The sequence below is a fragment of the Ruditapes philippinarum genome, unplaced genomic scaffold (genome assembly GCF_026571515.1).
Source record: "Ruditapes philippinarum isolate M1 unplaced genomic scaffold, ASM2657151v2 ctg1367_1_1_1_1, whole genome shotgun sequence".
NCBI lineage: Eukaryota > Metazoa > Mollusca > Bivalvia > Venerida > Veneridae > Ruditapes > Ruditapes philippinarum.
The window spans coordinates 137635-150842 of NW_026852459.1; the positions used below are offsets into that span (position 1 = coordinate 137635).

At 32.9% G+C, this 13208-nt stretch overlaps 1 protein-coding gene across 1 annotated transcript; it reads right to left on the minus strand.

The window, feature by feature from the left end:
* On the minus strand, window positions 1-1771 carry LOC132713105 (uncharacterized). The gene is made up of 2 exons (XM_060695578.1): window positions 672-1771; window positions 1-266 (listed from the first exon to the last, which is right to left on the minus strand). The coding sequence occupies exons 1-2, from the start codon at window positions 1066-1068 to the stop codon at window positions 1-3; spliced, it is 663 nt and encodes a 220-aa protein (XP_060551561.1). The 5' UTR covers window positions 1069-1771.
* Window positions 1772-13208: the final 11437 nt, after the last annotated feature.

The following is a 13208-nucleotide window of genomic DNA, read 5'->3' on the forward strand; positions in this document are numbered from 1 at the left end:
TTAGTCACTGTTTTCTTTCACGTGTCTACATCGTCCCTTTAAACATCCACACGCCTGACGCCTTGTTCTTATCACACTTGTAGGTGAGTTCCCCCTCCACAAAGGACAATATGATATGGTGTGAGCCCTTTCTTCTGTTGCACCACATAGTGGACAAACGTATCGTCGAAGTACTGGACACATAATCCGTCCTCCTTCCTCCAAGTTGTGTGAGCTGTAATACCCCGGAGGCTCGCCGTTTCTTTTGCAGAAGTTGCAGTTTGGATCTGTGAAATATGGAAATAAGACAAGAAGTGTTATAGATAATATATTAAAGAACACTTATTAACTTAACAAAAGTTATTTCATATAAGACTTACTTACTTCATATTTATAAGACTTGAAATACTAAAATGCTGATTGTTAAACAAGTATATAAGCTTTGTTATTTATGCATTAAGTCTGTATAACACAAACTGATCTCCGGATCATCCCGGAGGTATTGACCAAATAGGTCAATTTATCAAGTTTCATTTATTAAATTTGCAATGTGAAAGTGGTAAACATGATACAACTTGACTGTACAACATTTTTATTTGCCAAGTTTCATTCACATTTGCCCAGTGACTTTAGGGATAAAATATCTATAATTAAAGTTTTGCTGATACAAAGTAAGAATTTAAATGTCTTACTTAAATCTCCTTGTGATAGTTGATGCCTTGTTATTGGAACTACTGCAGTTCTTGGTCTTGCTCCTAAAGCCTCGTACTGAAGCTTTTGAAGGTCCGACTCGCCCGCAACCATAAAATACCTTGGCTGAGAAGCAAGGTTTGGTTGCTGGTTTGTGTACACATGCTGGCTGGTGTCCCGAAATAGAACGGACAATCTACTTAAACTGCCGGAGGTTCTAACCGAGGTATCTACAAAACATGACTCATTCTGACGAGACGTCAAACACAGCTTAGAAGTTTCAAATGTTGATGATGTAGCAGTCGCTTTTGCTGTTGTTTTTATATGAAAACTGTAGGGCGAAAAGCTGGAACTAGATGTATCGTCTGCTCTTGCACTGACCGTATACAAGTCAGCCATTCCATGGCAAAGTTGTGTCAGTGTGCTAACATTCCGTACTGCAGTGTGCTCTGTTTCTGAAAAGTTTAAACATATTCAACTAACTAAATGTTGACACAGTTGTTTACAACTTATCATTTGGGCAAACATTTCGAACACTTTATAACTTTAGTGTAAGTGACAGACAACTAAATCAACAAGAGAGCCATGATGGTCCTGTATCGCTCACATGAGATTCATTGTTAGAAAATGTAAAAGCCACTTATAAGGTCACATTGGACTGACATTTTTTTCTCGACCACCTTAGGTTAAAATCCATCGAGTTGTTTAGGAGGAAATGTTGTTTAAAGAACTTGTTGATAAAGACTGACGACTATCAACGGATGACGGACACACTTTGTGCTTAAGAGAGCTAAAAATTGATCTATGGCATTATAGTTATTGGCATATTTGTTTTTATTTTAAATTAAAAAAAAATGCGAACTGTTATGCTAAATGAAATAGTAAGTCAATACATGTAGTTGCTATTGATGTTTGTTATATTTTTTTACATTTTCTGTACGAAATCTGCTATTTAGGGGTATCTGCAAATCATGGGCTTGCAACGAGCCTGAAACCCTGACATATCTGGAATTAGACGTTTGCATTTTAGTTGAGTCTATTGTTTTGTTTGAAGGGTGGTGGTCATGTAGATCATTTTCTGTTGGACTTTCAACTTATTTTAAGTGTATATATATAAAGACAACCTAACATATGTTCCATGAAGTGTAAATAATAAATTTTGTTTTCCAAAATTGGTCAGTTGCAACTGAACATTTACCTCGCATATGATAAAGTGAAATAAATAAATGTCCAAGTACATGTAGTTTCTAAAAACTATAAAACTCTGTGTATTCTGACATCAGTAGCGTTGTTGTTTGTTTCAGATTAACTAAATATTGCACGAAAAGTGAACTTTAATTAAAAGTTGATGCATGTACTTCCTGTAATGGCAGAGTTATTTAAAACCTTGGATGTTTGGTAGTTACTTATTTATGGATTCATTCCTAATCACTTTAATATGCTGTAAAATGATGTTGGCATAGTTGCCAATATTAATGCCTTATCGTACATAATTCACGAACTCCCCCAAGTAAATTTGTATTTATCATAGAACTCTTTACAATGGCCTTTGAATGTTTATCTTTAAAAGGCTGCCATAATTATTGCAGCTTTAATAATGCCATATAACCAAATATCACAAGTTTTTGTATAATTATACGTGTACCTTTTTATCTTCGCAATAATCACCACAAAGTACAAAAACAACAATTTGTATGCAGTTTAATCACTATAATTTTTGAAGGACCGCTGACATCATCGAATACTATTTACATAAAAATATTAATAAAGAACGAACATACGTATAAGGTAAAATGCAACTTGATAAAATGTTAAACGTAATTATTAACTAATTGTACTGTACGTTGAGATATTTTGCTATTTTGTGTATGGGAAAGATCCCCCTCTACTTTGAACAAGTTCTTAATTTTAATTCGCTGCATTTTCACATTTACACCTTAATCCACATTTCACCACAGAAAGGTCTGTATCTGGTTTTGACGTAGAACCCACAACAAAAATATCTCAGAATCTAGCTTTGGTACGTCGAAATATTTTGGATACACTAAAAATTGAGATACTTTAAGAGCGATATCTATTTCGTAAAGAACGGTCGGTTTGAATATGTACTTCAGCGGGGCTTGACAGCATGCTATTGACCGCCCATGTCCGCGTTCTGTCAATTTTTTCCTGCAATGTTTTTAATTGTATCGTGTTGAAACTACCTTTAATTTTACATTTTATCACTTTATATCTGGAAAATAAAGTTAATTTATTACTTACTCCATGCTTCATGTGAGAGCGGGGTCAATGGAACTGTTAATGTAGTTTTGGGTCTCGCTCCTAGCGCCTGATAGTCTGATAGCTTGCTAACTTCAGTCTTGGTTTGCTGTGACCGGGTCTGGGATTGAAAAGGAAATTCTGCCGAACTAGACATTTCACGTGTCGATTGTGAAACATACGATGTTGAAGTATCACGGGTGAGCGTAGATTCTCTTCCTCGTAAAGCCCTGGGTATTGCGTAATCTCTACCATCACCACTTACGTCAGCAGTTACCGCGCTATGCACGAAAGATTCAAGTTCTTGTGGTGCTAAAACGGAACTAGACTCGTACGTTTTTACGGGTTGTACACTCTCTTCAACACTTGTTTCATCAACCCCTGGCGCATAATCCTCATCATCAAATAATACAAATTTTATCTTCGAATTCCACATATTATTTTTGTATCCTTTTCTTTAAGTTAATTATATATATATTTCCAAAATGATAGGCTGTGTAAATTTCCGATGAAACGAAGCGAATCTGTCAGCGATTAACTCAGCAGACGATAAATCATCAAAAATAGAGGTCAACGATCAATGACAAGGGGTGAACAATCTTTCTATGATTAATGGAACCTTTTTGTTTAATATCTTTTTTAAAAAAATACGGCGTTGACAAACGCATTAAACAAATGGAAATTATGAAAGTTTAAATAATACTTCATACGATAAATCTATCGCATGATAACGCAGCATACATGTTAAACTACCTGTTGTCACCCCTGTATGATACTTGAACTAGTCCGTGTGCTGCCTGAGATATAGCGGAGCGACATATACTCACGGTAGGGAATCACGTGACTTTTACGGTTACGCGTACAGACAATATGGCGGCCTAAAAACCTCGCTTCACATGTGTTTTTCAGGTAATTCTTTATTATATCCCTTTTACTTGCATACGAGACCTGTTACAGCCTACGCGGAATAAAGAATTGTTGCCGCCTATACCTTATTTTCCACCCCTGTGCTATTCATAGCTTTTACAAACACTCAAAAATTCAACAGGAATTTTCAATGTTAACAATTATTTTTCAGGTAACTTTCACGCAATCTTTGTATTTTTTTTTTAATTTGATTTTAAACCACGCCGAGTTAGCAAAGAGAAAATGTTCATAGAATTTCTTTATTTGAAAATGTAAATATTAGGCATGTTAAATGTTGACTAGTCATTTTCAATTCCAATGCACGAGGGAAAAATTTTTTGGGTAACGGCCACGCAAACTTTTATTGTTGATAACTCCCACGCAATATTTTATGTGCAAGCAATATATATGCAGGCTATAGCCTAGATATTGATTTAACAAAATCATGATCGATGTATTTAGCCTTAAAAGTTCATAGAATTTTGAATAATATTTAAAATACCGCCAAAAGGTCCTGGATAGAATTAAGCGCCTATTGGTAGCAGAATACATACTCACGTAAATATATTAAATGAAGTTTCGATATAGAGATATAGATGAATTAATTGCAGAAATTGAAATAAAAGTCTCAAATATAAGAAGGAGGTCGATTTCAGTTTAAGCACAATTACAGTTGTCATTTTTCATAGTTTGCAGATATGGACGGTTGCAGCTCGGATATTGTTTGTGGATAATGTTAGAAAAACATTTCGTTCACAGAACAGGTCTTAATGACCATTTAAAACTGGCTACTCGGCACAGGACCTTTGTAAACGTTGTTGCAAATCGAACTGTCACAGGTATGGCATTTTTACTGTTAATATTAAGATTTTAAAGACATTCAAATCATTTTATCACTTAGTCTCTTATGTAACCAATTATTTTTTAAAATCAGTGTCTGTATTTAAACATAATTATGTTTTTTTTAATTCTAAAGCAAAAAAAAAAAAAAACAAAAACAAACAACAAGAGGGACATGATGGCCCTGAGTCGCTCATCAGAAAACAACTGCTTTTCAGTGTTGGATTGTCAATATATTCTAATATTAAATTTGAGCATAGAATATGTTTAAACAATGATTTTAAGAAATGCCATGACATGGGGCACTTAAGCTTTAGCTTAAACGGGACCAATCAAATTAATATGAGCAAACATTTTTTTTGTTTTTTTTTTTTTTTGATAAAAGACTACCAAAGAATGCTACAGGACAAAGTTTGGTGATCATCAATCAATTAGTTCTCTACAAATAGACATTTAACGTATTTTCTATTTTATCTTTAGTGGCCCCTAAAAGGGGCTAATCAGATTAATATAAAAGAGTACCCAAGAATGCTACAGACAAAGTTTGGTGATCATCCATCAATTTTGGTTCTGAAGTAGAAGATATTTTTAGCTATCGAGGCCCCTAAAAGGTGCCAATTCAAATTAATGTGAGCAAACTTGATAAAAGATTACCCAAAAATGCTACAGACAAAGTTTGGTGATCATCCATTCATTAGTTCTACAGGAGAAGCTGTTTAAAAACATATTCTATTTTTAATTTTTAGTGGGCCCCCTAAAAAAGGCTAATCAAAATTCACATGAGCAAACTTGAATAAAAGACTAACCGAAGAATGTCTACCGACCCAAAGTTTGGTGATCATCCATCAATTATTTCTGTAGAAAAGAAAGATGTTGAAAGGTTTTTTCTATTTCTACTTAGCCCTAGAGATGTTCCTAAAAGGGCAATCAAATTAATATGAGCAAACTTTGATAAAAGACTTCCCAAGAATGCTACTGACAAAGTTTGGTGATCATCCATCGATTAGTTCTGTACAAAGAAAAGATGTTTAAAAGTATTTTCTATTTTTTAGAAGACGATTGTTGACGCATGATGACGGACGATCGACGCCGCGAGCATCCCCCTTTGATACTAATAGCTCACCCTGAGCCTTCGGCTCTAGCTGGTGAGGCTAAAAAAAACAACCCTAAAGCATATTAGAATGGGTCTTTTTTTTACAAACTAGGTAAAGAATTTAGAGGACTTATGTTTGAATGTTATTTTAATACTAACAGTAAAACCCGTAACGTTTCCGATTTTTGCTGAGACCATTAAAATGTTTTACCACAAAAGTTATAAGGTCCTGTGCCGATGTGGTCATTCTGTGAATGAAATGTTTACCCCACATTTATCAACAATCAATATCCGAGCTGGAAACTCTTCATATCATGCAAAATATGAAAATGTCAACTGTAATTATACTAAAAAAAGAAATACAAAACCTCCTTCTAATATTTTGATACTTTTGTATTAAACGCGACCTAATTGAATGATTTGGGTTTGGTAGGCCTTACGCGAAGTTATTGATGTCCTTGGCAATTTTGATTTTACAGGTCATGCCTTAATTTTGAAATTTATTTATCGTATTATTGTAACCTATAAGCAGATGAAGTGTGTTGTTCGGCCCATATCAAGAACGTCCCAAGACGATTCGTCAATCTAGCTGTATTTATATCTTTAGTGATTAGTAAAAATAAGCGTGAATTAGTTTGAAAAAATCATTATATTCATTGCATTATCGACACAAATATTGATTAAACTGTTCTTTAATGTTAAGTTTTAAGCTTAAATTGTCGTGAATTTTATAGGCGATAATAAATCTATTTTTATATTCTAGATCCTGGTCCTGGCTGAAATTGAGAGTATTGCAGCTGTAGTTTGTATACCATACATTTCACATGAAAAGGACTGTCAGGTTTGTTGAATTGAAATTCTAATATTTAATATTATATATATTACTTCTTAACAAAGTATTAAAATTGCAACTACTTGTCTTAATAATACATGTATATTATTTTTAGAATACTTGTGTAACATTATTAATATAAAATTTACATATTTGTTGTTTTTCAGGATGCATGCATACAATGGTCTTAGCTCGAGCCTAGAATGAATATTTCTTAGGAATATGCTGCAAGTAACTGAAGGGGAGCAGTTTTTCTTACCTATCATAGGTGAGACTTTCTAAATAGCTCCTTTTAAAAAGGTTTTTGCTGTTTTATGTACATAATTTGCTGTCAATATGAAACTTCAGCTGTATCTTAATTTCTATGCTGTTTTTATTATGTAAATCTTAGAGATAATCATTTTAAGATAAAACATATCACTAAGTTGATTTAATTATATATATATTTAAGATTGAACCAAGTCACTTTTAATAAGTAACTTCTTATTTTATTTGCAGTAGCAGTAAGAAACAGCCAACGAAGTATTTCAAACACCCATATGAAACACTTAAGACATACCAGGAGAGATCTAGAAGAAGTCACTAGTAGTAGAGTGGAACAGATTGTAGCTTTAATTCTAGCTAAAAGGACTTCTTAAATCGTTAAAATTAAAGCTTGCATTTAAACTGTCTTTTTTGTTAAACAGTTATACTCCGAACATAAATCCAACGTTATTTCAACGTTAAAATCTGACCACAATTCAACGTTGTTCAACGTTTATGTGCCTGCTGGTTTAATTCTATCCAGGACCTATTGGCGGTATTTTGAATATTATTCAAAATTATTTTGAAAGTCTGAGGCTAAAATGCATCAATCATGATTTGTTAAATCAATATCTAGGCTAAAACCTGCATATTATATTGCTTGCACATTAAATATTGCGTGGGAGTTATCAACAATAAAAGTTTGCGTGGCGTTTACCCAAATCATTTTTCTCTTGTGTGTTGGAATAGAAAATGACCAGTCAACATTTAACATGCCTAATATTTACATTTTCCAATAAAGAACTTCTATTTTTTTGGGAACATTTTTTTTCTCTTTGCTAACTCTACGTAGTTTAATCAAATTCATAAAAAATACAAAGATTACGTGAATGTTACCCGAAAATAATTTGTCAACATTGAAAATTCCTGTTGAACATTTTGAGTGTTGTGTAAAAGCTATGAGCACAGGGGTGGAAAAATTAAGGTATAGGCGGCAACAATTTCTTTTATTCCGCGTAGGCTGCAACAGGTCTCGTATGTAAAGTAAAAGGGATATAATTAAAGAATTTTACCTGAAAAACACATGTGAAGCGAGGTTTTTAGGCCGCCATATTGTCTGTACGCGTAACCGTAAAAGTCACGTGATTCCCTACCGTGTATACTTGTTTCATCATTCCAGAGGCTGGGGAAATTATTACATAACCGGTGGTCAATTGAGTTTCGTGGCGGATGGCGCACAATAAATTAGCAATTTTACGGGTTATTCCCTCTATCACACCGGCAGCACTTCCGGTTGTTTTAGTCGACATGTATAGGTTAGTGTTTAATAATACATATTAACAAAAATAAATTGGTCAAGAGTGCCGCAGGCACTCGACAATATGTATTATTAAACATTAGCCTATTTAATGATCAACATTATTTTTCAACCAAAAACAAAGCACTTTTCTAAACTGCTTATAGTTAGATTGGTTAGATGACTGATTAAGTAAATTTTGTTTAGTTAGTACACATTAACCAAGTTAGACCTAGCAGAAATTTGAAAAATGCTGCAATGTGATTGGTATTAATTGATGTTAAAATAATCATCATGCTTTGAAAAATACTATAGCATTTATATTTTTTTACATGTTAAGCATACCAAAATTCCTTCTAGGGCAACAATAACACTATACTAATTTTGTTATAAACAGGAGTCCAGAAGTTGCATATTATTGTTATGAAATCTATTAATAGTAAAAAATTGCTGATAAGACATACAGGTAACTTACGGAAGAGCATAAGTGCCAGGTGTATATTTTTATTAACTCGAATTTTCTAGTTACTAACTCGAAATTTCGACTTATTTATCTCGAAATTTCGAGTTACTAACTCGAAATTTCAATTTCGAGATAAATAAGTCGAAATTACGAGTTACTTACCTTGAAATTTCGACTTACTAACTCGAAATTTCGACTTACTTATCTCGAAATTTCGAGGTACTCACTTGAAATTTCGACCTACTAACTCGAAATTTCGGGTTACTTATCTCGAAATTTCGAGTTACTCACTCAAAATTTCGACTTACTTACTCAAAATTTCGACTTACATTGCACGACTTTCATTTTAGTAACTCGAAATTACTTACTCGAAATTTCGAGTTACTTACTCGAAATTTCGAGTTAGTAAGTCGAAATTTCGAGATAAATAACTCGAAATTTCGAGTTAGTAAAAAACATACACCTGGCACTAATGCTCTTCCGTTTAACTTGTGAATGGTTGGCCAAAAAAATATGGTGGCTGATAAAATGAAAAATTAAGTAATTTTATATCATAAAAACAAACTTATTTTTCATGAAACAGATTAATATTTTATATCATTAGAAAGGTCTGTAAGCTCATATTAAGCGGGTTATCAGTTTACGTCCTTTTAAGTCCGCTATGAAATTTTAAAAAGATCATATATAACTTCTTGGAAAAATTTGAGTTTAAATAGAGGATTATTTGTTTAGTTTCGTGTTATAGATCGGAATAATTTCACCGCAGTGAGCCCCAAAAGGAATAATTTTCACGAGGGTGGCGCAAGCCACGAAGTGCAAAAATGAACTTTTGCCGTGTTTCGAAAAAGGTTAAATATATTTTCAATTCTTACCACTAAACTAAACAAATTCTTCTTTTTTATTACATGCCATAAATGAAAACCGTTTTTAAAAAAGCATAAATTTAACCTAATACTGAATTGAAAGCGCGCCCAAAACCAATAATAGAAGGCGTGAACGGTCAAAATTTACGACGTCACATTATTAAATTGGTACCCAGTTATTGTTGCACGCTTGGTATTTCACTGAAACCCAACGTAAATGGGGCTTAAATTCAAATTCTAAACACTTATCGAATTTTTTCTTATATAGACAAAGAAGGCCGGAAGCGTGCATTATTCTACAACAATGCACTCGCCGTTCTTATTATCTCCCTGTGTATTTTCACATTGAAGGCGCCATTTTGTTTAAAAAATCTGATAAATTAAAAAAAAAAATTCGAATTTTGTTGTGAAAACTATCTAGAATGAAAGAAAATGGTCTAACTAAGAAAATTTATCCGAACACCAATATCTTTAATTCAGTCGTTAACGCTGTACAGACGTTTAAATCGTTGTTTACGTGACGTCACAATGTAGCGCCAAACAGCACGTGCAAAACAATCAAATCAAGTTCGCTATTTAATGTCGCAAACGAGTTTAGTTTTACATTTATTTCACTTTTAATAATTTGTATTTCGCTTGGAAAATTATAAACTGAAATAAATAAACAAACAAAGTTGTATCAACGTTTTCAAAATTCGTTATTTTCAAAATGTTTCTACAAACGGTAGATTTAACAGTTTTTTTCAACCCACTGGAACGGCCTCTAAAGAACGTTTCTATTGGAAACTCTGAGGCGAAAACAAATTCAACCACCAAACATAAAGTCCAACGTTATAATAAAAATTATATTTTTTCTTGACGTATTAGAATGGAAATTGATATCAATTCTTCGTGCATTATTGTATAATAATGCACGTTTTTCGTTCAAATGCTTTGTAATTAATCACTCAGGCCTATCGGCCTTCGTGATTATATTACTACGCATTTGAACTCAAACCGTGCATTATTCTACAACAATGCACTCAGAATTGATATCTATTTCCTAAACAGTGAAATTATCAAAGTGGTAATTTCACTGTTTCAAACAGTGAAATTACCAGTTTTATATCATTGATATATTTCTATAAACCGCCGAAAAGCATGTAATAAAGTTTTTTCTACTTCTCATTTTTATATATAACAGAATTATTTTAATTTTGCAAAACAGGAACGTTTCAAAAACGTTTTATATGCGTTAAATATAGGAGATATATTTCACACGTTGTTTTCACATATTTACCTGGGGGCATTTTTTGCTAGAGTACTGTCCAAGGACGATGACTTAAGCCTATGTTTACATAAAAATTAATAATAATGCGAAAAAGGAGGCAAAGCAGACTGATGCGTACTAAAAGAAACACAAAGTAAAACCACGGGGGAGGAACTGTTACAGAAGGAAAGAGTTCTTATGATAACTGGTAACTATCACGGAGTTCCTGGAAAACGTTACAGATTTCTGTGGAAAACTTTTCTATCTACTTGGAGAACTCACGTGAAAAATGCTAATTTTTACCTTTAAATGGGGAGTTTTAGGTGCTTAATTAAACTTTGGTAATTAAGCTTGCCCTTCATATTGTATTATTTTTCAGAAAAAAAAACCTTTTATTCCATTTTTCATCGCATTTAAAAAAAATCTGGTAGTTTTGAGTAAAATCCCGTAATTAAGCGCAAGAAACATACTGGCAGTAACAAAAGTTATCATAAGAACACCAGAACATATTTTGAGTTATCACAAGAACTCAGTGACATTTTAAAACTCGAGTATAAATTTATAAGCCTGGGCTTTATGTTTGCAACTCTCCATTATAATTAGGAAATTAAGTATAGCAACGAAGAAGATCACAAATAAAAGGGTAATATGTAGGCCTACGAATGAGCAAGTAATTCGGAAAGTTTACATAAAAAACTACCAGATTTAAAAAAAAAGCGATGACAATGGAATAAAAGGTTTTTCTGACCCTTTATTGGACTTTCCCAAGTACCGATAAGACCAAATTATCATCACAGAACAATATTGACAATACACATATAATTTCTATATTCGTCTTTTCATACTTGAAAAAGAAAAGGTATTGTGAGAAAAAAAAACTTTATTTTTCTTTCTTTTTTTGTTCCTTTCTTTTTTAATATTCGTTTTTTTTCTTCTTAAGAAAATAGCTGTAGAGATCCTGGTGATAAGATTTAATACAGTGATACAAGACTTTCCAGATATAGTACAACAACAGAGATCTATGCCTTTATACCTAAATTGACATTATGCCGCCTGCCGGTCAAGCTTGTAGGGGCCTTACAGATCAGCAAATTTTCCAATTGAGGTCACATTTAAAATGTGCAATTATCTTATTATTAATTAATAAATATCCATAACTGATAGACACTGATAATTGAAGATGATAGCTTCCAGTAGAAATCTTAAACGTATGGTAATGTTGTTTCATTACCTAGTAAGTTAAATTGCGAACAATGTTGAATAAAGTAAGTTTTAACCAAATAAGAAGAGTTTATAAGACGCCATGCTGCACGCGGCGTCTAGTAGATATGCATTCGCCTATTCAGAATTGGGGAAATTTTAGACTTGATTTTGTGTATCTTTTTTTTGTTTTAACAAAATCACACTGTTGTCAAATTTTCTAATAAAACTAGCTTTTCTGATGTACAACATGTCACCCGGCTTAAAGGGATTAAAATTAACGTTTAACTAAAGTGATAGTGCCATGTTTGAATATCATATTCTTTTTATCATTATCTAATTCTATTTACCTAATAAATAACGTGCTAATGAGCCAGTCTATAGTTGATCGTTCTAGAACTTAACAGTTGAGAGAGGTAACGACTGAGGCAGTGTCACTCACCTCATTTGCTCTGCCTCTGTCGAAGTACGTCTCCGCTTTAAATTGTCACTAAATTTAATATGATGCTTACTTTTTATGCTAGCATTTAGTCTTCGTTGACGGAGGGAAGGGAACCAGGACAACTATGATCAATATCACTTACCTGCAACATTAGGACGAATCATTAAATTGCAAGTTACAAGGCCTTAACCACGCCTACTCTCAATCGTAAAGCTCAAACAGACCCGTGAGACAAATATGAATCAAGTAGTTTAATCTTTTAGAAAACAATGCGTAACTAAGAATTGATTATATTTAACATTTTATTCATAACTATTATTTGATATAACAGACATAATTTGTTATCTTACAGATAACAGAACAATTCGTCCTCAAAATCATTCGAACATTTTGCAATTCGCACCAATATTTACATGGACATATTTTCGGCGCAACGAAGATATTTGTTTTACCTCTGTCTTTGTCTTGAATTCATTTTAAGTATACCAATCATTTCAATTTTACTTATTGTAATTCTCTACAACGGATCAGTAAAATATGCCAAGGGAGGTTATCACTGTGAGGAGTTTGAAGTATCTGGTATTTTATTGCGACAAATTATGGTAATTGATTTCAATCTACTATAACCTCTTGTCTGCAGGAATATAAAGGTTTGCAGACCTCTTGGAGCCTCTTCAAGTAGATAATGAAGAAGAAAAAAAGATAAAGACTTTGCTCAGTATAGATTCATTATAAGAGTCAGTCATTTGTAAAACGGAACTATTTGGTGTGCTACTACTATTTGTGAGTATTTCTTTTGTGTTTGAAGGTTAGTAAGATACTTTGATATATAATTGATCTATACACTATTTA